The following is a 23,423-nucleotide window of genomic DNA, read 5'->3' as shown; positions in this document are numbered from 1 at the left end:
AAAAATCATTTCACCATCACTATAATAATTTCATATTCAGTAAAATCAATACCTAGACAAACTTTTTCTAGTGCCTGTTTAAAAACATTTTTATAAAGAAATCTTTTCACATTTTGGTGAAATACTTACTTTTGCTAATGGATCAATTCTTGGGCTCACAAAAATCGGAAAACTACTTCTCAGTGCACATGACAGTCTCGGCCGTGGGCAGTGGCTCATGCTTGCAAACACAGCACTTTGAAAGGCTGAGGCAGGTGGATCACCTGAGGTCAGGAGTTTGAGACTAGCCTGGCCAACATGGTGAAACCCCATCTCTACTAAAAGTACAAAAAATTAGCTGGGTGTGGTGGTGGGCGCCTGCAATCCCAGCTACTCAGGAGTTTGAGGCAGGAGTTTGAGAAAGAAGAATCACTTGAACCCAGGTGGCAGAGGTTGTAGTGAGCCCAGATCTCACCACTGCACTCCAGCCTGGGTGACAGAGTCAGACTCCACCTCAAAAGAAAAAATAATAACAACATGATAGCCTCAAAGCAAAAAAGATTGGAGAAAAAGAATGCAAATTCAATGCCAAGTTCAAACCAATTCTGCAATGCTATCAATATTAAACTTAAATAACTATGGTTCATCACATGAATGTCTCAATTTTTTTTTTAAAGGCTATGTAGGTGGTAGTTAAGAGTGGTGTCTTTGGGGTGTGATGGCACACCTGTAATTTCACCTACTCAGGGAAGCTGAGACGAGAAGATCACTTGAGCCTAGGAGTTTGAGACCAGCTTGAGAGCATGGCGAGAACCCGTCAGAAAAGAAAAAAGAAAGAGTTGTGTCTTTGAAGTCAGACTTGAATATTCCCAGCCCTGCTGCTTCGTAGCCTAAATGGCGTAACTAAAAAAATGCTTAATCTCTCTCATAGCTACAGTGTCTTCTTCAGGGAGATGGGTATTAAGAGTAGCTACTTCATGAATGGTCTGAGGATTAGATGAGACGATTCCTTAAAAATAGTCAATCCCTAGCAATTTTAAGTACTCAACAACAAAAAAGTCAGTACATATAAAACAACAGACCTTTGGGCAACAAGTAAGAACAGAAATAAAATTCCTTTTCCATAGTGTTACTGAGAAACATTTTAAACTTTATTTTTAATAGGTTAAGAGTACATGCACTTAATGGTCCATCCAACACAAACATACACACACACTCACTCTTCTTTCTCCCAGTGTTCCCTCTGCTAAAATTCAGGCTTTATTATAAAGAAATGATCACATATAAAACTAAAAGTTTTATAATGTACAAACCCTAGGTACTAATCAAAATACAAAAACTAAACTGCAAACATTTCTCTGTCCTGATGACCACGTATACATGGTATAAATCGTGTATATCACATCTAAAAATATAAATTATATATTAGAATATATTATTTTATATTAGAACCCATTTCCTTTTACATGTAATCCATTATATATTTGAAACCATATCTTCTGCTAATTATTAGTATTTTTTTTATATCCTCTTCTAAAGTTTTTTTTTTTAAAAAAAAGGTTACTTGATGACCTTGGAAACCAGACCATCACATAATTATCATTAATAATCTGTATTTGGCATTTTATTTTTTAAATGTGAATTCTAATTAATTTAAAACTGTGGCTCAAGACTTTGCCTAGAGACAAAGCAATCTTTCATGGTTTAAATCTTTAAAAGTTAATGTTTGTATTTATGGCATAATTCCAGTGAAGAAGCCTCTCTCTTAAATGTGGGACTTACCTGTGCATCAATATCAATGGCAGGGTAGATAGGAAGCATGGCTGAAGGAGAGATGATAGGACTTGGAGTTGGAGTCTGAGGTTGGGAAATGGAAGCAGCAATACTGTGGGTAGGAGTGTTTGACATTGCAGATGCTCTTCCACTGACTGCTGTTAAACAAAATAACTACACTTAATAAGGAGGAAACATTGTTAAGTAATAGTAAGACATATTAACTCGAAAATATTTAAAGACTTCTTAAAAGGAAATGTTTACAGGAAGACTACTATAGCACTAATAACTAATTTTCCTAGTTCTTGTTGACTGATGACAGTCTAAAATTATAATGTATATTGAGTAACTCATTTTCTAAACAACAATCCAACTGAAAAACAAATTCCCCTGTTATGTTAAGTAGTTGTAAAACCTTAATTCAAAATAACCCTGAAAATAAAAATGTTTATGTATTAAATATAAATGCAAATGGAAAGTTTTCCATTATATCTTACTTAGAAAAGGGATCAAAAGGACAAACAGTCAAGATCAGAAGGGGAAATATGTGGTTTTTACTTGCCAATTTCACACCTTATATTCTAGAACTAGTAAAATTAATATTACTTTTGGAGAGGGAGAAAAACACTTCCTACTGTTTTGCTAACTGCAGACAGGAATACAGTAATATTGTGCATTGTAGCCCTCTGTATGACAGGATATTCAAATACGAAAATTTGTTCCTCATATAGAAGTGTAGTTGCTCATATAAAGAATTGTTTCTGAGGGGACTAAAATGCTCACCAACAAATCCAGCAATCACACTGACTTAGGACAAAATTAAAAGATTAGGGTAGAAATAAATGTATGCACACAAACATTCTTCAAATATGGATTATTCTTCTTCTAAGTATGATATTGCTGTGATACTATTTTCACCAAAACGTGCAACTTAAGAAAAGGCTATTCTGGTCAGTACTAGAGATGGAAGGACTCCAAATATGCTGGCATAGGATATACTGTAGATTCAGCTGAGGGTACTTTATTCTTTCATGACCTTGTTTCTGGAGTTGGTATGTGAACATCAAATCCCCCAACCGCACTAAATATGCTATAATATTAAAGTTTGGGCATTTATCTTTGACTGGTCAACAGCAGTGTGGATGTGTATTACCAAAGTAGTTATCAACTACATCAGACAGAAAACAATCATGATTCACAACTGGATCTGAAACCAGGCAAAAGAGATTAAGATCCTGCCTAGAATAAAACTAAAATTTATCTTATTGTAACAATTATAAACATGATTATAATTTAAGAAATCTATTTTACATGAAATCCTTAGTTCAGGCACAAACATATACTATACATTATAGCAACACACATTCTATAATTATACATTTTTAAGTCCACTTAAAAGCCAAAGGAAAAACGAAGGAGAAAACAAAACAAAACAAAAAAAAACAAAACACTGTTTGAATCCTTAAGGATCCAGACCAATAGAAAAGGTCATATACTAATATATTAAATTGATCATCTACTGATCTTGATATTGTTACTCCATATTGATAGTTTTGTATGTTATAAAAGATCAAGATAATTTAAATGTACATATTGTAGATATAAATTTCAAAATAATATAAAATCTAGAGCTCTTAAAATTGATTCCATACCTCCTTTGATTGGATTTTCACAGTAAAAATGTTAAATACAAAAAGTCGCTTAAATAGGATGAACACCAGTCTGTCTGAATCACTAAATTTTATTTTATAATACTAAACAGGTTAAAAAAAATCTAAACTTTATTGTTAAATGACTGAATTATAATTTACATTTCAACTGGAATATTTTCTTTTAAAAAACCTACTAAAATTACAGGTTTTTTTTTTAAGTCAAATTGGTTGTTCTCATCACCTCATCTAAAAGGAGATAGGAAAAATCAATTATCTCATCATTTCCTTTGGGGTACCTATGAAACTGGTTTACTAAAATTAAGTAACTGTCAATCACACATGCATTCTTGACAAGTAAAAGTAACAAATGTAAATATGTAGGTACTGAAGGAACTATGTAAAAATTTTTACATGTGAGGCTTCATTTCAGGGTTAGATTTAGAGAGGGAGAACCACATGTAAGAAAAGTTTTAACGTCAACATAGGAAAAAGGGAACTGGAGATGATAGCAAAGGCAAGGTGTTGAGACAGGTTAAACAGGGAGCGGATTCTGGTTTGGCATGTGTGAAGAACAGGAAAGACAGACAATTTGGTCAGCAAATTTTATGATATAAGTCTAATAAATGAAGACTAAGAAATTAAGAGCAGGGACTGTACTAGAGGGAGGGAAAGAAGATGATGAGACTAATGAGGTTATAATATACTTCAAAGCCCCAAGAAAGAAATGGAAATCATCTTTAAGCAAGTGAAAGAATACATCCTACTACAGAAATTTAAGATTGAGGCTGCAAAAGTGAGTGCATAAATGTATGTGTTTGTGTGTGCATGTGTACATGCCTGTTGTCAGGGATGAGTTGCAGGTAAGTAGCCAAATATTTTTAATCCTACTCTTCTTCCTCCTGGCTATCTTTCCTCTCCCCATAGAAATGAGCATAATAAAAAAGTAAAATATTTCTGTATTATGACAAGCATTTGTTGTATTTCCTAAAAAGTTATGTGCACTTAAAAAATGTTTATATGGAACATTGGGAACACATATAAGAGAACTGTTTTTGTTTCAAGTATGAATCAAAAGAAAAGATACTTTACAAACTTCTGATAATTCTGATCAGCATACAAAACTGTACAACTAGTAAATCATTGTTGACAACTATGCCCAAGCACATCAGGTAAACTCTGATATTATATTAAAAAAAAATTTTAAACATCCATTACTATTTATGCCTATTCTTTATTAAGTGGATAAGTAATATTTAACTCTATACATCCTTTGGTAGTTTGACATAATAGGACACTATTATTAATAAATTCATGGCCATGGACATAGTATCAAATTTAGGGTTAATCAACTTTCACAGGATATTTAATATTTTTAAAATTCTATTCCCAATTATTATAATCAGCTAGTCATAATTAGTAATGATTTTCAAATCTACAGAAAAATTTTACACTCATCAATAAGAGTGGTACAATTCTTACTACTAATTATTACTAGTATTTTTCCAATGTGGTTATTTAACCCTTAGACTAGCAGAAATTTTTATTCCACATGTTATAACTATTGAGGTGCTATTAAAGGAGAACTAGTAAACTTTACAGATATTTATAAGCATAAAATCTGTCTCAGCTGGCTTCTTAGTATCTGAATGTTAGCTAAATATCTAAACAATATACAATTTAGTTTTCTATTATTCTTTTAAAAGATGAAACTTGGAAAAAATGTATTATCTCATCATATGTAATGCTTCTCAAACAGTTTTAAAATTAGAAAAATCATCCTTTAAATACAGACCAATGAATAAAAAAGGGGAAGAGATCAGATGGAAGTTACCAACATTTCACTGTTTATACCTTTCATTCTTCTGTTTTCCTTCTCAAATTTTGTTTTTTAATGAAGCAAATCCTTCTCAGTATAGCATTGTTATGGCTTACAACCCTATAAAATCGAATCCCATTACTTTGTTACAAGACTTACAAAAAATAAGTACCAAAAACTAGAAACATTAAAACAACCTTCTAAAATGTATCTTCTTGCCAATGAAACTAGTTATAATGGAATGAAATTTATCTGGCTACACATCTAAAATATATCATTTATGATCTTTCAGGGGGCCACATCTTCTCATGATACAGTTAGAAAGAGACTACACATTTACATTCACAGGGGACAAAATCACTTGCATACAGTATAATTAAACTATTTGGTTTGGTAGTTTATTAATTTTGCAAAGTGTTTTTTTTTTAATATCCATCAGGTTTGAAGTCTGATACATTAGGTTATAAAGGATTTATGTTCATAAATAAGCTTCCTGATGTGTCCTACTAGTTTTGCACTTCAACTTCTATCAACTTCCCAGTTTATTGGTGTGAATACAGAAGCAAAAAGCCAAAATTCAGTCTCAGTATTCTTAACTTAAAGGAAAAAAATGAAAATAAAAACAAAAATCAAACATCAACCCCACTACTGAAAATCCTACATACTCAAACTACCAAGCTAAGCCAGAAAGCTTCAGTCATTTGTATTGAATGAGCTAATCTTTAATTCCACCTGTATTCTTTTGAGAACTTCTGAGATTGAACTAATATTTCTAAAGATAGACATGAGTCAGGAGTCCAAAAATAGTTCTCAAGTTGGGTAACGGCAAAAAATTTGGGTACATTCTTACTCGCCTTAAGCAAATCATATTTGATACCTGCTCATAACAATATAAACCCACCTGCCATGATGTCATCCAGCGTGTCATTGAGGGTCTGAGCAGGGCTGGCTACCATTAACCCTTGTTGTGTTTCTGTCAGAATTCCTTGCCCCAGCCCTGCCAACTGTGCTTGGCCCAGTACTGGCTGTCCAACTATCACTCCTTGCAGTTCTGTAAGATTTGCGATGGACCCTGGAGGCAAGGGACCTGCCGCCAGAGGCAAAGCTTGAGGCATCGCCAGAGGCTGGATTGGTGCAAAACCCATCTGAGCAGCAGTCTGCTGGGGTTCATCCTTAAGCAAAATGGGATCCACTTGCTGTAACCGTGCATAGTCTCCCTCGGAAAGCTGTTCTCCAACCCCAACAGGAGTTAGTAATCCCAGGTGTTGGCAAGACTGTTGCTGCTGTTGCTGAAGTTGAATTCTTTGAGCTTTAACCTCTAGATACTGCTTTTTTAGCTGCTGCTGAGTTTTCAGTTGTAACTCTCGTTCTACTTTCTGTAGTTCCTCCAAAATCTTTTGTTTCTTCTGAATTTGTTCCTCCCTCGTTTTGTTCAGCTCCTCGATCTTCTCCTTGGTAAGTTGGTCAGCATGAGCCAGTTCCAAGGACTGCAGCTGTGCATTCTTTTCTATGGCTTCTTTTATCCTCTGTTCCAGTTCTGTTAACTTTCCCTGAGCCTCTTCTACAATGCTCTCTGGAGACTGATTGGTGATGTAACCCTGTACATCCTGGCTGTTTGCTGGCAAATGGCTGCTGGACTTTTGTTTAGAAGCAGCTGTGTGAAAAAGAAACCCCCTCAGAAGTGCACATGAATGGCATCCTCATTACAGAGTTACTGTTGGGAGGTTTAGTGCCAACAGTTATGCACTAAGTAATCATATCCATAAAAGGTGAAATTGCACTGTTAGAAAGTTAAAAGCAAATCCACCTTCTTTTTCACAAATATAAAATGTATGTATTTTATGTGCAAAATCTTTGTAAATTAAATTCAGAATCTTAAAAATATCACATGGCTAAATTTAGACAACAGAGGAATGCAGGTTTGTGATACCTAAGTGTGCAATTAAAGTAACATCTAGGGCTATGTGTAGATATTTTATATGGTCATAGATGTTAAAACTCATCATAAGAACAGAATAATAATGCTAAATTGTTAGGGTAAAGAGAAAACAGACCTCTAAGTCAGGTTTTTTCACATTTCATAGACTGTGCCTTTTAAACACACACACATACACACAAGGAGTACCCAAACCACTGAGAAGTAACAAGAAATTAAATCCAACTAAAATATACATCTTTGTTGGGGCCTAATATCTTCAAAACTAATATAGGCAAGATATAAATTCACATATTCACACAGCTATCTGGCCAGTAGAGAATTGGGATTCAGTCTCCCTGGAAGAAAAGATGCTGGACTATGCCATCCACTGTATCTTCTGATAGCCAGGTGAATAGACAGATCTGGCTAAAAGTATAGCAATCAATTGTTTGCTATATCAACTGAAAAAGGTGCCAAGGCTCTAAGTTGATGGTAGTGATTGAAAAGAGCTGGTGAAAATATAGCATTCTTGTTCATTAAAGAATATAGGTAGCCAAAAACCGAAAAATAAAAACTGCATTGTTTCTTCAGATAAAACTTTTAAAAAGAAAAACTAATTCAAACTGGTAGGTATAAAATGTTCAGGGACATTACTTAAGAACGTGCATGGTATAAATCCACAAGTCAAATATGGACCTCAGAATTCTAGAGAAATAAACAAGCATATCTGAAGTAACCGAATTATTGATTAAGAAAAGGTATCCCAGATATAAAATCTTATTAAGCCAGTCATTCTAAAATAAATTTCTAATATTTAATACATTTTGTTAATTTTTGCCTTTATCACTGCAGAGATTTAAGTAAATAATTTATGAAAATGTCACTCAACTATACCCAGCTTAACATTTTACACAAATAAAAATTACTAGTTATTAGAGGAAATAAATCATGGATAATCAGAATTGCATCAAAGATGAGCATCTGAATTTCTCATGCTAAAACTTCTAATTCTAGCACGAATTGGTGCTATTAACTATTTTTTTCTCGCAATAACATGCTTTTATCATGGGTTAAAAAGACTTAATAATGCCAATTTAGTAAAATTCCTTGTTGGTAGAAATGGCTATTTTTTGGTAATCTTATTTTTACCTGGACACCAAGTAAGAAACCATCTTTAGAAGTATAACTGACCTTTATTCCTGATGGGAAGAGTGGTGGCAACATTGGCAGGTGGTTTGTCAGGCTCCTGAGGTGGAACAACCATGGGCAGTGCTTGAACCGGTACACGAGGAGCCTAAGACAAAGGACACTAAATGATTATTAGTGTCCTACACAATCCATTAAGTAATATGTTGTAAATAAAAAATAAATTACAGAGATTTTTCAAAATATTTTTAATATGCCATCTTAGACAATGACATATTTACTTAAAATATGTTGGTGCCAAAATGTTTTCCATGACATTTTTTAGTGGGCTTTGAATTCAAGTTGTTATTATGACCTTTAAAAAGTAAAGCATAATTATATCATCTAGGATATTATACCAGATGTTCATTAACTGTATCAAGTACGTATTTATAAAGAGAACTACATATTACAACAAAAAATAGCCTAATTTATACAGATACTATAAGTAAAAGAGTTAGGATAAAGAAGACATAACATAAAAAGCTTTAATTTTTAAAATCTTACCCTATTTAAATCATGGGATGGGGGAGTTAACTGAGCGACATCTGGTGGAGGGGCTGAAAGCAAGTTATTGGGATAATCCAAGAGATAGCAAACAACACTTGTATGGCCACCTTTTGCTGCTTCTATCAACATAGTTGAACCATCCTAAAAGAATGAATATGGAGGGGAAAAAAAAGCAAAGAAAAATAAGTTAAATTACAGAATCACTTAGGAAAATAAAGCCAACAGGTCCCAGACACATTAAAATCATAGGTTTAGTAAAGAGTGCTTCAAGTAAAAATGGAGAAAATTTACACTTAGAATGCTATTTTCACTTAGAATGCTATTATGAATGGAGCTTGTACATGCTGTGTTGTAATAATGACCAAAAGGGAAATATTAATTCACGATGCTGCACAAACATTTGAGTTACATACTTTCAAACGGTGAGTAGGATCTGCCCCGTGAGCCAAAAGTAGTTCCACCACTGCCAGATGACCCCCTGCACAAGCCAGGGACAGTACAGTATGGTCATTATTAGCTGTGGTTCTATTCACATTTGCTCCTAAAACAGAAAAGGGATGAAAAATCATATTAGTAGAATGGCTTTTCTTAAAATGATGTTAAATTTAAAAATCATGAAGAGTAGAGAAAACAGTATTATGAGGCTCCACATACCTATTACTGACTTTTAATGACTATAAACACATGGCCAATCTCATTTCACAAATACCCTACATTAATTCTCCTCTCCCATATTGAACTACTCTAAAGTAAATAAATCCCAGACAAACATGATATAATTTGAAAAGATTTCAGTATGTACCAGTAAAAGATACCAAAAGTACCTATTACTCCTAACGTAATAACTATTAAAAGTAAAATATGAAGTTTTATTTGTATTTTAACTTCTTCAGTAGAAAAGATGACTCAATAAAAATGAACTATACTACCCTCTATGGGTTAAATATGTAGAGAACAAACACTAAATGAAGTAGTAGAGTAGTACCATTTTTTTTTCCTATTGGGAAGTACCTGACAATGAAAATGTGTAATTTACTCCTACTCCCAAATAGGAATCTATCCCTAATTTATTTGTTTGTTGTTTTTGTAGAGACGGGGTCTCGCCATGTTACCTAGGCCGGTTTCAAACTCTTGGGCTCAAGTGATCCTCCCACCTTGGCCTCCCAAAATGCTAAAATTATAAGCATGAGCCATTGTGCCTGACCTCTATCCCTAATTTGGATTACAGTGGTAGGTAATCTGGGAAATGGAAATAAAATAATAGAAACTGGAATCAAATTCACTAATATTAACCAGTGAAGGAACAGCAATCATGTATGTAATTCCATGCTTGAGAATACTGTTATGAATATATATCATCCATGCATGTTCAAAATGTTTAAAGTAATTTGACTGGTAAATTATTTCGAATTTTCTTTACCTATAAACAATTAGAAACTTGAGATTTCTTTACTATTATTATATGAAGAAAATGGTGTATTATTGCCTTTTAAAATTGTATAAAGCCTATACTTTTGTTTTTTTTTTGAGACAAGGTCTAACTTGGTCACCCTGGCTAGAGTACAGTGGCACAATCATAGCTCACTATAACCTTGAATTCCTGAGCCCGAGTGCTCCTCCTACCTCAGCCTCCCAACTAGCTGGCACTACAGGTGCAAGCCACCATGCCTGACTAATTTTATAACTTTTTGTAGAGAGAGAATCTCACTATGTTGTCCAGGCTGGTCTTGAACTCCAGGACCCAAGGGATTCTCCTGACTCAGGGTCCTAAAGTGCTGAGATTAGAGGGTTAGCCACCACACTTGGCTTCCTCTTTCTTTTATCAATGCAAAATCAAAAGTAAAATCTGTACTCTCCTATACTTAAGAATACAAGGCAGGCACGGTTGCTCACACCTGTAATCCCAGCACTTTGGGAGGTAGAGGAGGGTGGATCACGAGGTCAAGAGATCAAGACCATCCTGGCCAACACAGTGAAATCCTGTCTCTATTAAAATACAAAAAAAAATTAGCTGGGCATGGTGGTGTGTGCCTGTAGTCCAAGCTACTCAGGAGGCTGAGGCAGGAGAGTTACTTGAACCCAGGAGGTTGAGGTTGCAATGAGCCAAGATCGGCCACTGCACTCCAGGCTAATGCCTGGTGACAGAGTGAGACTGTCTCAAAAAAAAAAAAAAAAAAAAAGATGAACTCTGAAAAACTGTCTCAACTAGAACTTTCATAGTAAACACATAAGAAATAATTTAAAGAGAATAATAACATACTCCCTTTTATTTTATTTGGTCATTAAGGTCTTTGGTATTCAAACTAAAATTTCTGATCATGAATGAAAATCCTCATGCAATTTGCTATTTTTGTCACATTTCAATTGTGAATATTTCTTGTACTATATTTATAACCATCTCTCTATATTTTATAAGAAAGGAAACACAGAACTGGGGAAATAGTAGAAATATTACTTGCCACAAATTTTTTTTAGTGGCAGAAACATTGTAAAATTCCAGGTTTCAATATAATACTGTATTACATGAACACAGCAGAGTGTGTTACCTAAATCCTCAGTTTTTACATAGAGAAATTTCCCTTCCCTTTATGTAAGTGTTTCTCAACAAGTGTGCTACCTGGTATGACAATTATTTGTAGTTTGAAGCTGGTCTGTGCATTGCAGGATGTTTATCAACTATCCACTCATTAAATGTCAATAGCATCCCTCCTCATATGATAACCTCTCACCCTCAACTACTTTACCCTTACATCTTTAAATGAAGGTAGGGGAAAACAATTTTGAGAAAAATAACAACTGTTTTATACAAACCTACCTTTACTAATTAAGAACTGAACAGTACAAACATGACCAGCTCTTGCAGCTTTCATTAAAGGAGTTCTTCCACCTTCAGATTCATGCTCCTGTTTAAAAAACAAAAACAAAAACCAGACTTAATTGCCAGTGAACAAGTGTTCTTTTTCATAGAAATCAAAAGGAAAATAACTGGACTAATTTCTGAATCTAAATATTTAAATATACTTTGAAAAAAATTAAGAAATACATTTCTAAATTAAAAATAATCTCAAATTATAAACTTGTCTTATGGAAATAATTTTAGTATATATGTTGCCAAAGTAAGCACTGGAAATAATTTTAAAACTTAACTTATAATCATGTGATCAGGATGCCCTCATCTAAATGCATCTGAGTAATTTGTTCCTCTCTCTACACAATGAATTGTGGTACCTGACTATGCATGTATGGTACTCTGACAAGGCCTTCTCCGAACAATCAATGTAATGAGCAGTATCCTCATCCACTCAGTTATTTTCCTCTCATGAGTCTGCATCCTACCTCTATGAATTTCAGTAAGTGCATCATTACCATCTCTTTATAGACTTCCTATTATCTTTAGATTCCCTTATATAAAAATGATAACAAGTATTTCTAAAACCATTAATTCTAAGATGCTACATGAGCTTTCTGGATCCCAAAAGGATGGACACTCTACTGCATACTTGTGATTACTAAATAGCAGAGAACAACACTACTGGTAAAATTTTCAGATCTTAGAAAATAAAGATTTGAGAAAAAGTACATTTTGTACAGCATTTAAAATTCTTTTTATTTTTAAAGAAATGAACAGTTTCTGATTTTTCTCTTAAGCCATATCCTAAGTTTTTCTAATTGTCATCAACTAACCAAGTACTAAAAAATACACTGCTGTGTTTCAGAGCCATAGTGGCAAACACTAGGAATACGGTTTTTACACGGAAGAAAGCTCTAACAAGCTTGAAGCACTAATTATACACATTACATTCTAGTTAGTTGCGTGCTTATATCTCCTGTTAGACTTAGTGCTAACAGTAAGTGGCCCCAACAATAATCTAATTCAACATTCTATTTTCATAAATGACAAGAGAGTTTAAATTATAAATTTCTGTCTATAAAATTAATTACTGAAGGCGGGCTTACTGCTGTCTGCATTTGAATTTGTCATAAACTATGAAGGAAACTGCACAGTTGCTTATTAATCTTAGAATCTCAGGCCCATAAATATATGGGTGCCAATATTTTAACTAAAATCAGCCTTATTCCTATAGGCTGATGTCTTATTCCTATTCCCCCACATGCTAGACTAGAAGACCACCTATTCTACCCACACACAGTTGCTTTATGCTTCCTTACCTCTCAGGCTTCACTCATAACATTTTTTTCCAATTAAAATACTCTTTAGCCACAAAATTATATCTATCTTTCTAAACTTTCGCCATCCCCAAAACAATATGTCAGATGATTGCTTTACATTTTCTAAGCTTCTTTACTCTGCACTTTCACTACCACATCTCGTTATGTCACCTATTATATTTTCTGAAATTATAAAGTACTTGAGGGAAAAGATTATTAAGTATTTATGTTTTAAACTCTTTTATTATTTAATAATGTTCTGAATGCTGTAGGCATAATTTATTTCCTAAGCAATACTAAAGTTCCTCTAAGCCACATTTGCCTTTTTATACCAAATCAGAAAGTCTTCTAAAAATAGTTAAATAAATACCTAAGGGAAAATTAATCTGCATTAAGATCTGTAATACAAAAATTTCCTTTTTCTTTGGAAAATAAGGGATAATGCAGTGAACAACCCTATTAAGGAAAATAAGAATGGACACTAAACAGTGTGGAAAAAAATGTGACTAAGTGAAAGAAAGAATGGCAAAAAAGCCAACATAAAACTAAACGTAAAGAGATACCTTTTGTCTAGAATCTCCATAATTAAAAATTTCTTATTTTTAAGTATTAAGATTTAAAAAGTGAACACAGCTTACCAGATCTGCGCCTGCCTGAAGTAAGACATCTGCTACATCAGTATGACCATTTTCACAGGCATATGTTAGTGCTGTATCCCCTGTTGCTGTTGTTGCATGAACGTTAGCTCCTGTAGTAGTGTCAACAAATAATACACAGACTTAATACAAGAGCCATAAGACCTATATGATGGAAATAAAAGTTTCTTCTGGGTAAGTCCTATCTCCCCAAATTAAACAAATTAAAACCGTATTCATTTCTAGAAATAGAGAATACTGTAGGCATTTTTAAAAAGAAAAAAATTACAAACAAAACTGCTTGAAATTAAAGCTGCAGATACTTCAAAGAGCAGTAAGGTAAACTGCTCAGAATACATACAAAGATATATCATTTTTTTTAAACGCACACATTTAGTGTATCATAACATCATAAAAATATTTGCATTATGACATTTTTACTTAGATAAATCATGTAAAAAACTTCTCCCAAATACAAAAATGCCTACCTGCAGCTAATAAGTATTTAACTAACTCCAAATGACCCTCTTGAGCAGCTTCCATTAAAGGGGTAGAACACCCTAGTTCTATATCCGCTCCTGCCTTAATTAGAAAGTCTGCCACTTCCAGAAAGCCTCCACAGCAAGCCAGAGTCAAGGCAGTTTCTTGAGTTTCTTCTGTCTGTGCATTGATATTTGCTCCTAAAATAAAGATTCTAATTATTTAAAGAAAGTCATTAACTTATTCCAGATATATGAAAAACATGATTGTTTCTTACTATATCTCAAAAATGAACATTTATATTACTATACTAAATAAGAAATTGCCTTTCTCCTAACTCCTAAGGCAGTTAAAAATAAAAATAAATAAAACTGTTAAAACCACATCCAGATATGATGTATCACAGCTGAAATACAGGCTTATTCAGCCAAAAGGCACAAGTCAGGTGACAAAAGAACTCAAAAAAAATAAGCTACATCCTCTCATTATAATGATTCAAAAATAACAAAGATATTCATAATAATGATAATGATGATGATAATAAAAATCTTAATATTCAATAAGCTCTTACTATTTCCCAGGCAACATCAAAGCATTTTACAAATTGTTTAGGTATTATTATTATTAGTTCCATTTTACAGCTAAGGAAACTTAGGTTAATTAACTTATACAAGGTCACAACATTATTGTCATCAATACTACCACCATCACTATAGCTAACATTTAACAGGCACTATATGACAAGAACTGTTCTATGAGTTTTATACATACGTTTAACTGTCACAACCCTACAGATGAGAAAACTGAGGCACAGAAGGTTAGAAACTTGCCTAAAGTTACAAAATTGGCAAGCGCTGGAGTTCTGATTCAATCTACAAACTTTGCTCCAAAACCTACCTTTTAAAATGCTAGTTAACATTACCTCTAAATAAAAACAGAATTTTTTTTAAAAAGTATCATTCCTCTTAAATTTGTCCAGACAAAATCTTACTAATGAAAGAAAAACAAAATCATGCTACGAATATAGAGATAGGAGATTACTTCTAAACTGAAGATATCTTAGAAGATAACATAGTGAAGTAATTGTTTTACTTTTCCCAAAAGAGAAGTTTATGTACTGAGCCCCTTGACAGCTTCTAATGTGTGTGCATTCTTGCACTGTCATCAAGTTAGTCTTTACTGCATGGCTTCCCATACTGTTTTATAAAACATTAGCTCTATTAAATATTTATTGATAGGTATTCTACCCCCAAAGGAATACATTCTCTTCATCTATTACCTTTGAGAAATGTTGACTCTTATATTCCCCTATTTAACCCACAAATCTTGCCAACACCAGTTCTCTTTTTCATTCACATATAGCTCATGATGTCTCTGAAAGCTCTATATTAAAGAAGTTTTTTCAATTTCGTTTAACACAGTATGAGAGCCATTTTCACAGTAAATACTTTATCATTAGTTTGTGTAACAACATCTCATTGGAACTCTACTAGAAAGGTGAAATACTAAAATCGAATTTTATAAAATTTTTACACATTTGTTCTTCAGTGTATTGACAGATATGGTTACCTTGACCTAGAAGTAATGCCACCATTTCTTCATGTCCTTCTCGAGCCGCTTCCATCAATGGTGTATAACCTTCATCATTGACCTCTTCCAGGCTAGCCCCTCTTTCAATAAGTAAAGCTGCAAGTTCCACATGTCCACCACATGCAGCCAAAGTTAATGGTGACTCAAATGAATCAGCAGGCATGTTCACCTGGGCACCGCTGTCGAGAAGTAGCCTCGCTACTTCAACATGGCCATCCTAATCATAATACAATCAAAAATATTAAATCAGTACCATTAAAAACATCTTAAAAAATCCAAACACTGCTCAATTACTATACAATGAAGTTTACTGATCTCCACTCAAATAGGAATAATCTACATTTAACAGTGAGTAAATCAGTATTTATTATGCACTGCCTATATTCTTATAACATAGGAGAGGGAAATAGAGATTGAAAATATAAAGTAGGTAGTAACATGATACCTTCAATCAAAAAGCTTATAAACCATCAGAAAAAAAAAAGTAAGTATGTGAAACAAGAGACTACTATGAGACTACAGGTAACATTAGCACTGTATGGTACAAACTTAAATGCTAAAAGGACGAAGTTTAGAGAGGGAAAGAAGGATTTTCATAAAAATCTTAAGGATAAGCAAATTTTTGTTTAAATATAAAAAAATGCAACAGTTTTTGGAGAAGTAGGGGAAGGATACACACTGTGTTAGAGGAACCCAATGTGTACATAGCACTTTCTACATCGTTCATCCAAGTACCAGTAAAATTAAGAAAAGGGCCAAGAGTGGTGGCTCACGCCTGTAATCCCAGCACTTTGGGTGACTGAGGCGGGAGGACTGCTTGAGCCCAGGAGTTTGAGACCAGCCCAGGCTAAATGGCGAGATTCCATTTCTACAAAAAATACAAAAATTAGCCAGGCGTGGTGGAGTGCACACTGTCCCAGCTACTCAGGAAGCTGAGGAGGGAGGATTATTTGAGCTCAGGAAGTTGAGGCTGCAGTGAGCCACGATTATGCCACTACAATTCAGCCTGGGGACAGAGTGAGACCCTGTCTAAAAAGTAAACTAAAAAAAAAAAAAATTCTACATTCTGTCTCCTTTAGTGGTCACTTTTCCCACTGCTTCCCTCTTTTCTCTTCTTTTGGTCCTTCAATAACTTTTTTCCATCTGTATATTATCTCCCAGACATATCATTGTTTCAAACATGCCATGCCCATTTTTGCTACCATGTTTATCACATTACGTAATTTTAATGTCTTACTACCTTTTTTCTTTTTCAATTTGTAGAGAAGAATCTAATGCCTTAGTAGTTTGATTACTTTGCTATTTCTTCAGTGCTAAATATTCTCCCTTGATAGTCAACTCCTACATTTCCTTTAAATCTAATTTAAAAACTCAGTATTACAGCAGGTCTTCCAAATGTCTGGTTCCTACTAATATCTTTCATTTATAATGTTTACTCCCAGTGCTTGTTGGCAAGATCTACAGATTTTTCCATTTTAATTTCTTTTTTTTTTTTTGAGACGGAGTTTTGCTCTTGTTGCCCAGGCTGCAGTGTAATGTCGTGATCTGGGCTCACTGCAACCTCTGCCTCCCGGGTCCAACCGATTCTCCTGCCTCAGCCTCCCGAGTAGCTGGGATTACAGGCATGCGTCACCACACCCAGCTAATTTCGTATTTTTAGTACAGACAGGGTTTCACCATGTTGCCCAGGCTGGTCTTGAACTACTGACCTCAGGTGATCCACCCGCCTCAGATTCCCAAAATGCTGAGATTACAGCCATTTTAACTTCTTAATCTATATATAGGCTGCTTCCCCGGTAGGGGGTGGCAAGGATGATTAAATTTCCTTATCATGGGGAACTTTTAAAACTGTTATTGTTAATACTGTTAACGTACTTTACACCCATTATCTCATTTAATCTTCACAACTCCAGAGAAATATAATATCATTTTACAGATGAAGAACTCGAAAGCTTAAACTTTTCTTTGTCAAAAAAAAAAAAAAATAGTAATTTACTAAAGCAAACACTAAGATGACAATAAAGAAAACAACAGATAACTCAAGTCTTAAGTCTTAAATGGCTACCTAATATTTTTTAAAATAGTAAATAAAATTTAACATCAAGAATGTTAATTTTCAAGAATTCTTTCGAGAATAATATCCTTATTCTCTGAAGGGAAGATGAGAAGAAACCTCAGATACTTTGGGGGCCTTTTCTACCATTGGCATGTTTTCCTCATAAATTTTTATATAACATTCTGATCCACTTCTGTGTTACAAATCATAAACCAAGATACGAAGGTTTAAGAGTACTGTTATAAACCATTCTTGAATACAAACTCTAAAACACAGCTCTTCTAAAGAGAATTGAAGGCTCAGAAAAGACTGTGAGAGACGGGAAATTATGTAACATAAATTATGCTCTACTTTTAAATTTTTGTGTAGTCAATTTGTTGATTTGAAATATGTTACATTTATTAATAATGTACATATTCTGAATTATATTTCCCTTTTTAAAAAATATTTTTTGTAAATACAGAGGGGGTGGTCTTGCTATGTTGGCCAGGCTGGTCTTAAGCAGTTGGCCTCCATTTTAATTTCTTAATCCAATACTCCCAGCTTGGTCTCCCAGAGTGCTGAGATTACAGCAGTAAGCCACCATGACTGGCCATATTTTCCTTTTCCATATCCTCAACCAATCTTTAAAAAAGTCACTTTGGTGACAACTATATAAAACCAGTATAGAGTTATGTGAGACTAAGAAAATGATAGCATTGGAAAGCTTCAGAACGTAACTTCAATAGAAGTTAATGTTGTACAACTGACTCAGTAAGGTTCTGACAAACAGAATTGTAGCACCCAAGGAAAAGGCATTCACTGTATACTAGCTCTGTCTCTCCCTAGTTAATATATAAATTTATTTCATGTATTTCACCAGTCTTACCATGCAAGCTTCCATTAAAGCAGTGTGCATTTCATCTGTCTTATGCTCTTGATCCGCGCCTGCTTCCAAAAGAAATCGAACCATCTCTAAGTGTCCTAAACCAAAAGTATATAAGATTACTTGAAAATATTTTATTATTCCAAAATATTTTTTTAAATTACAATATTTTGAAAAGTTATATGTAACTTACAGCATTAAACTTATAAGCATAATTAAGTCAACCAGAAGCCACCCTCAACTGTAGAACGCACATTATACAAGTGATCTTGCTGTTTAACCTCTTACCCTATTGCCCTAGAAAGTGCTGCTACTAGAATCCCTGCTAGAGGTGAACAAAGATGCCATTAAAATTCAACACCCAAATGTTCCTTCTACAACCTTTTAAGAGCCCAGGCATGCTATAGTTATTTTATTTATGCTATGGAATAAATCAGCTTTCATGAACTAGTAGCCTGAGATAATAATGATCAGTCAAGTTATTTCTGTGAGAAAATGTATTGAAAGTTCCAATACCTAACTCAAAAACATTTTAGGAAAACCTACCTATAAACTGGAAACTGCATGTATAAAACATTCTTCAAACCATACCACTTAATTTATATTTATATTTTTAATTATAATATACACATACATGTTACACATTTATGCAGTTCCAAATAAACCATATGCTTAAGTTCAGACACAGATACCATATAAATGGTTAAAAAGAAGACACATTATAATTTAAAAAGAACTTCAGATTCTATACAAAAAAACAATTAAAAATTACTTATTTTTTTTCCCAGCTTTATCTGGAATGAGCAACAATCAATTCTTATTCAACTGGGATGTGGGAGAAGGACTGATAGTGAAGTCACAGGTAAACAGTTGAAACAAAATTTACTTCGGTGCTTAAGTGTAGTATCTGCCACATCTTGTATTTGCCAACTACCTACCCTCCGTTTTCCTCTCTGTCATTCTCCCCTCCCCAAAATCCACATTAATGCTCAGTCTCAACCTGACTTCTATCTCCTTCCGCAACTCCTCGTTGTCAATCTACATCCAAGGAAAAGCTCCAGAAAGAGAGGAAGGGAAGGGGGTCCATGGATACCTCGAAGTAGTAGACCAGCTACTACTACCAGCTCAGTTCTCTATCCAGTTTTTAATTAAAGCCTGTAAGCCCCAATCTCAGATGCCCCTTTTGGATAGCAGGGTGGGGCTACAAGCAAAGGGGAGAGGGGAGAGTAGTTACATGCAGCCCCATTGCAAAGCTCTCTAGCCAGCAGGGACTCACTAGTGAAATGCAGCCAGTTCTGGGTCCAAAAGCGTTGTGAGAAGGGGAGAGAGCCACCCAATCAGCCCACCCCAAGGCTTAATTCCTCTCCTCCCAATGAAGATCAGCCTCTGCCTAATTATAAACAGGGCTGGGGAAGGTAAGTAAGGGACTGCAGCTGTGTTCCCTATCTGAAAATCTATTAACATCAGATAATCAAAAGCACTTTATAAATAAAGCATATTTCTCAAATTTAACCTAAATTTTCGTCAATTAATCCAAATATCTAAGGATTCATGTTTATAAATGAAATTATTCCAAAAGGCATCACACAACCGTGGCTACTCATATAGAACAAAACAACACCAGGGCCAGAACTAGGGTGAGGAAATCAAAGGCCCGGGTGCAAAATTTAAGGAGGCATTCACACGTAAGCTTGTGCATGTGAAAGGTTAGTCACTGAGAATGAGTGCCTCCTTAAATGTTTTACTAGGTTTTGCAAAAGCTTTTTCTTGATGCTTAGGGGTCAAGAATTTACAATGTAAATAATATGGGACAGCTATATAGATAGATGGCATAAAACATAAAATCAAATGGCTAAACAAACACAAAATTGCATGACTCTTTTTTTAATAAAACATTTTCTTAATAAAAAATCTTCTTAATCTACTTTCATAAAAAGTAAAACACCTTAATTTATAACCATTTATCTGTCATACATGTGGAGTCAAAATGTTCCGCTCTGGCTGTGTTTTAACAATCTAGAACATATCACACTAATTTTCTGCAGACCAAACATCTTTCCAGGCAATTGTTCGGCCTGTCTCACATATGCCAAAGGCTGGACACTTGCCTGGAAAGATGTTTGTTCTGCAGATAATTAATGTCCTATGTTCTAGATTGTTAAATTTTCTGTTCTATCAATATTTTCAGGTTCAGTGACATCATTTAAAATACCATGTACCCCTTCATTCCAAGCAAAATCTTACCAACATGCAAAGCTTTTATACAGTTCATATTAAAACAACTGTTTGATAAAATAATTAGATCAATACTCATTATTCAGTGACAATAATTACGTTAAATCTATACTTTAAAAATTTACATATTAAACTGAAACACTGTAAACACTTTAATTCATACTATATATTATTATTGTGTTTTACTTCTGAATTTAAAAACAAGATTACATAAAATAATTATAATTTCACTTTTTTAAAAACTTTGTTTCAAGAAAGGTTTATACTGTACCTTTATAACAAGCTAAGGTAAGGGCACTCTCTTTAAATTCATTGGAATGCGTATTAATGCCAGCCCCATTTTCTAGCAGCAATCTGGCTACTTCCACATGTCCAGCACTTCCAGCTTCCATAAGAGGAGTATGACCATTTTCATTATGGTCCTCAATACTAGCACCGGATTCCAAGAGCACCTTTACAACATCTACATAGCCTCCAGCACAAGCATATGTAAGTGCTGTATTGCCTATTTTAATTAGAAAAAATAAAAAGATATTCACATAAAATACCAAAAAAAAGTGCTAATTTATATTAAGAAAATGGAAACTGAAGACTATAACCATATTAAATTATATACATGCATATATGTAAATATATATCTATACATCAAATTCCCTTCCTACTGCATTTTATCTTTCTGAAATCAACTCCTTATTCTCCTTTTCCATTTAAAACCAAAGTCAAATACATGTGGAATAGGAGATACACTTAATCCAGTTTGGAGGGTTGTAAAAGAACTGGGCAAGTCTGCCCTGGAGCTAAGTTTTACCTTAAGATGAGAAAAGGTTTGTTTTAAGGTTTATCAGAGAAATGTTTCACAAGCTTTTATATATATATATATATATATATATATTTTAACCTAAAATTATTCATCATATACACATCTTATACTATACCTTTTAATTATATATATATACGTGTTTTCATTACAACTTGAAATACCAGTTAACTGATCAAATTCAAATTTCTAAATCTGAATTCAATAATTTCTAAACATTCTTTTGTGATGATAAAAATTTCCCATGTTACAAGAAAAATCAACCTTCTGGGTAAAATAAAAATTTCTAGGCTGGGAGTAGGGGCTCACGCCAGTAATCCCAACACTTTAGAAGGCCAAGGTGGGTGGATTACCTGAGGTCAGAAGTTCAAGATCAGCCTGGTCTACATGGTGAAACCCCGTCTCTACTAAAAATACAAAAAATTAGCTGGGCATGGTGGCGCGTGCCTGTAATCCCAGCTACTCAGGAGGCTGAGGCAGGAGAATTGCCTGAACCCAGGAGGCAGAGGTTGCGGTGAGCCGAGATCGTGCCATTGAACTCCAGCCTGGGTAACAAGAGTGAAACTGTCTCAAAAAAAAAAAAATCTAGGCCCAAATTTGGAAAAAAAAAAAGAATAAGAAAGTTTAGACTAAACTTATGCTCTTCTTCAGGACACAATGTTTTCAGAATACCTTTTCTGTGGGCCACAATTTATTAACAGTAGGAAACAATAAACCGTCCTTTTGTTCCACAATCTTTTGTTCTCCCTATCTTCCCACTCCTCTCCTAAAAAACTAGTAACATGAGTTTCAGCACTACAACCTACACCTCTCAATTTCCAAAGGCGTGGTCCTTCTAACCGGATCAGTGTTTTAACTTTATCTAAAGAATCTTAAAAGGCCAATTGCCCTCATAAACAAAACAGAAGAAATATCATTCAAAGTATATTCTACATAATTCAAAACATTATACACAGATGTATGCAAATATGAAGCACTTCTAAGAAATAAGAAAACTGAAAATTTAGCACTAAATATCACTTTCATGTGAAACCATTATTACCATATGAGGTTACTATTTAGCAAAACTGAAGAAGAAATATGCATGACCTGTTGAAGACTGTGCATTGACATCTGCTTTATGAGCTAGCAGCAACTTCACAATTTTGACATGTCCTCCATTAGCAGCAGCCATTAAAGGTGTAATGTCACCTTTGATTCCCCTATCTTCCACATTTGCATGCATTGCCAACAAAACCTTATGAGAGGAAAATAGTTTACAAGATATTAGAAAATGATAATCACAAAAAATTTTGAACATACTTATTTATAACATCTACCTAACAAAACTATTTGTTGAAATAATCCTAATGGTTGGAAGGATTTATTTCATTATTTCCTTAGTAAGCAAGTCAGATTTTAAAAAAACAACAACAAATAAGCTTTATTTTGATAATACAAACCTGTGCAAGCTCATAGTATCCAGCAGAACAGGCTAAACAAAGGAGGCTCTCCCCTTCCTCTGTGTGTTCATTTACACTTCGCCCTTCAATGAGTAACTTTCGCACAGCATTTACATCTCCTTCTGAACAGGCTTCTGCCAAACTGCGGCTATAAGGGAAAGAATATCACCAAACCAGAACATAAGAATATTAAAGAACTGCACAGCGTTAAGTATTGTTTTTCGTTGTTTTGTTTTCTGTTGTTTAGAAACAGAGTCTTGCTCTGTCACCCAGGAGGGGGTACAGTGATGCAATCAGCTC

General features: G+C 34.2%; 1 protein-coding gene and 1 long non-coding RNA gene across 14 annotated transcripts in view; one reads left to right on the top strand and one right to left on the bottom strand.

Moving 5' to 3' along the window:
• The window catches only part of LOC128931606 (uncharacterized), a 42,355-nt gene extending 22,814 nt beyond the window's left edge, over positions 1-19,541 (top strand). The window contains exon 3 of the long non-coding RNA XR_008480189.2: positions 19,418-19,541. This is a non-coding gene — a long non-coding RNA (uncharacterized LOC128931606). The remainder of the gene's footprint in view (positions 1-19,417) is intronic.
• Positions 1-23,423, bottom strand: part of ANKRD17 (ankyrin repeat domain 17) — a 174,827-nt gene that overhangs the window by 52,461 nt on the left and 98,943 nt on the right. For 5 of the 13 annotated variants that reach the window (XM_002745738.7, XM_054253289.2, XM_078367084.1 and 2 more), the window contains exons 4-16: positions 23,124-23,271; positions 22,771-22,918; positions 21,136-21,369; positions 18,633-18,727; positions 15,688-15,925; positions 14,127-14,318; positions 13,642-13,751; positions 11,649-11,736; positions 9,247-9,374; positions 8,831-8,974; positions 8,330-8,432; positions 6,122-6,874; positions 1,762-1,910 (exon numbers count right to left, since the gene is read on the bottom strand). In XM_002745738.7, coding sequence (XP_002745784.3) covers positions 1,762-1,910; positions 6,122-6,874; positions 8,330-8,432; positions 8,831-8,974; positions 9,247-9,374; positions 11,649-11,736; positions 13,642-13,751; positions 14,127-14,318; positions 15,688-15,925; positions 18,633-18,727; positions 21,136-21,369; positions 22,771-22,918; positions 23,124-23,271 — 2,530 coding nt within the window. The remainder of the gene's footprint in view (positions 1-1,761; positions 1,911-6,121; positions 6,875-8,329; positions 8,433-8,830; positions 8,975-9,246; positions 9,375-11,648; positions 11,737-13,641; positions 13,752-14,126; positions 14,319-15,687; positions 15,926-18,632; positions 18,728-21,135; positions 21,370-22,770; positions 22,919-23,123; positions 23,272-23,423) is intronic. The other 8 variants (XM_002745739.7, XM_078367088.1, XM_035293567.3 and 5 more) reach the window with 3 other exon arrangements.

This window comes from Callithrix jacchus, chromosome 3 (genome assembly GCF_049354715.1).
Source record: "Callithrix jacchus isolate 240 chromosome 3, calJac240_pri, whole genome shotgun sequence".
Classification (NCBI taxonomy): Eukaryota; Metazoa; Chordata; class Mammalia; order Primates; family Cebidae; genus Callithrix; species Callithrix jacchus.
This window is presented reverse-complemented; position numbering and strand designations above follow the sequence as displayed.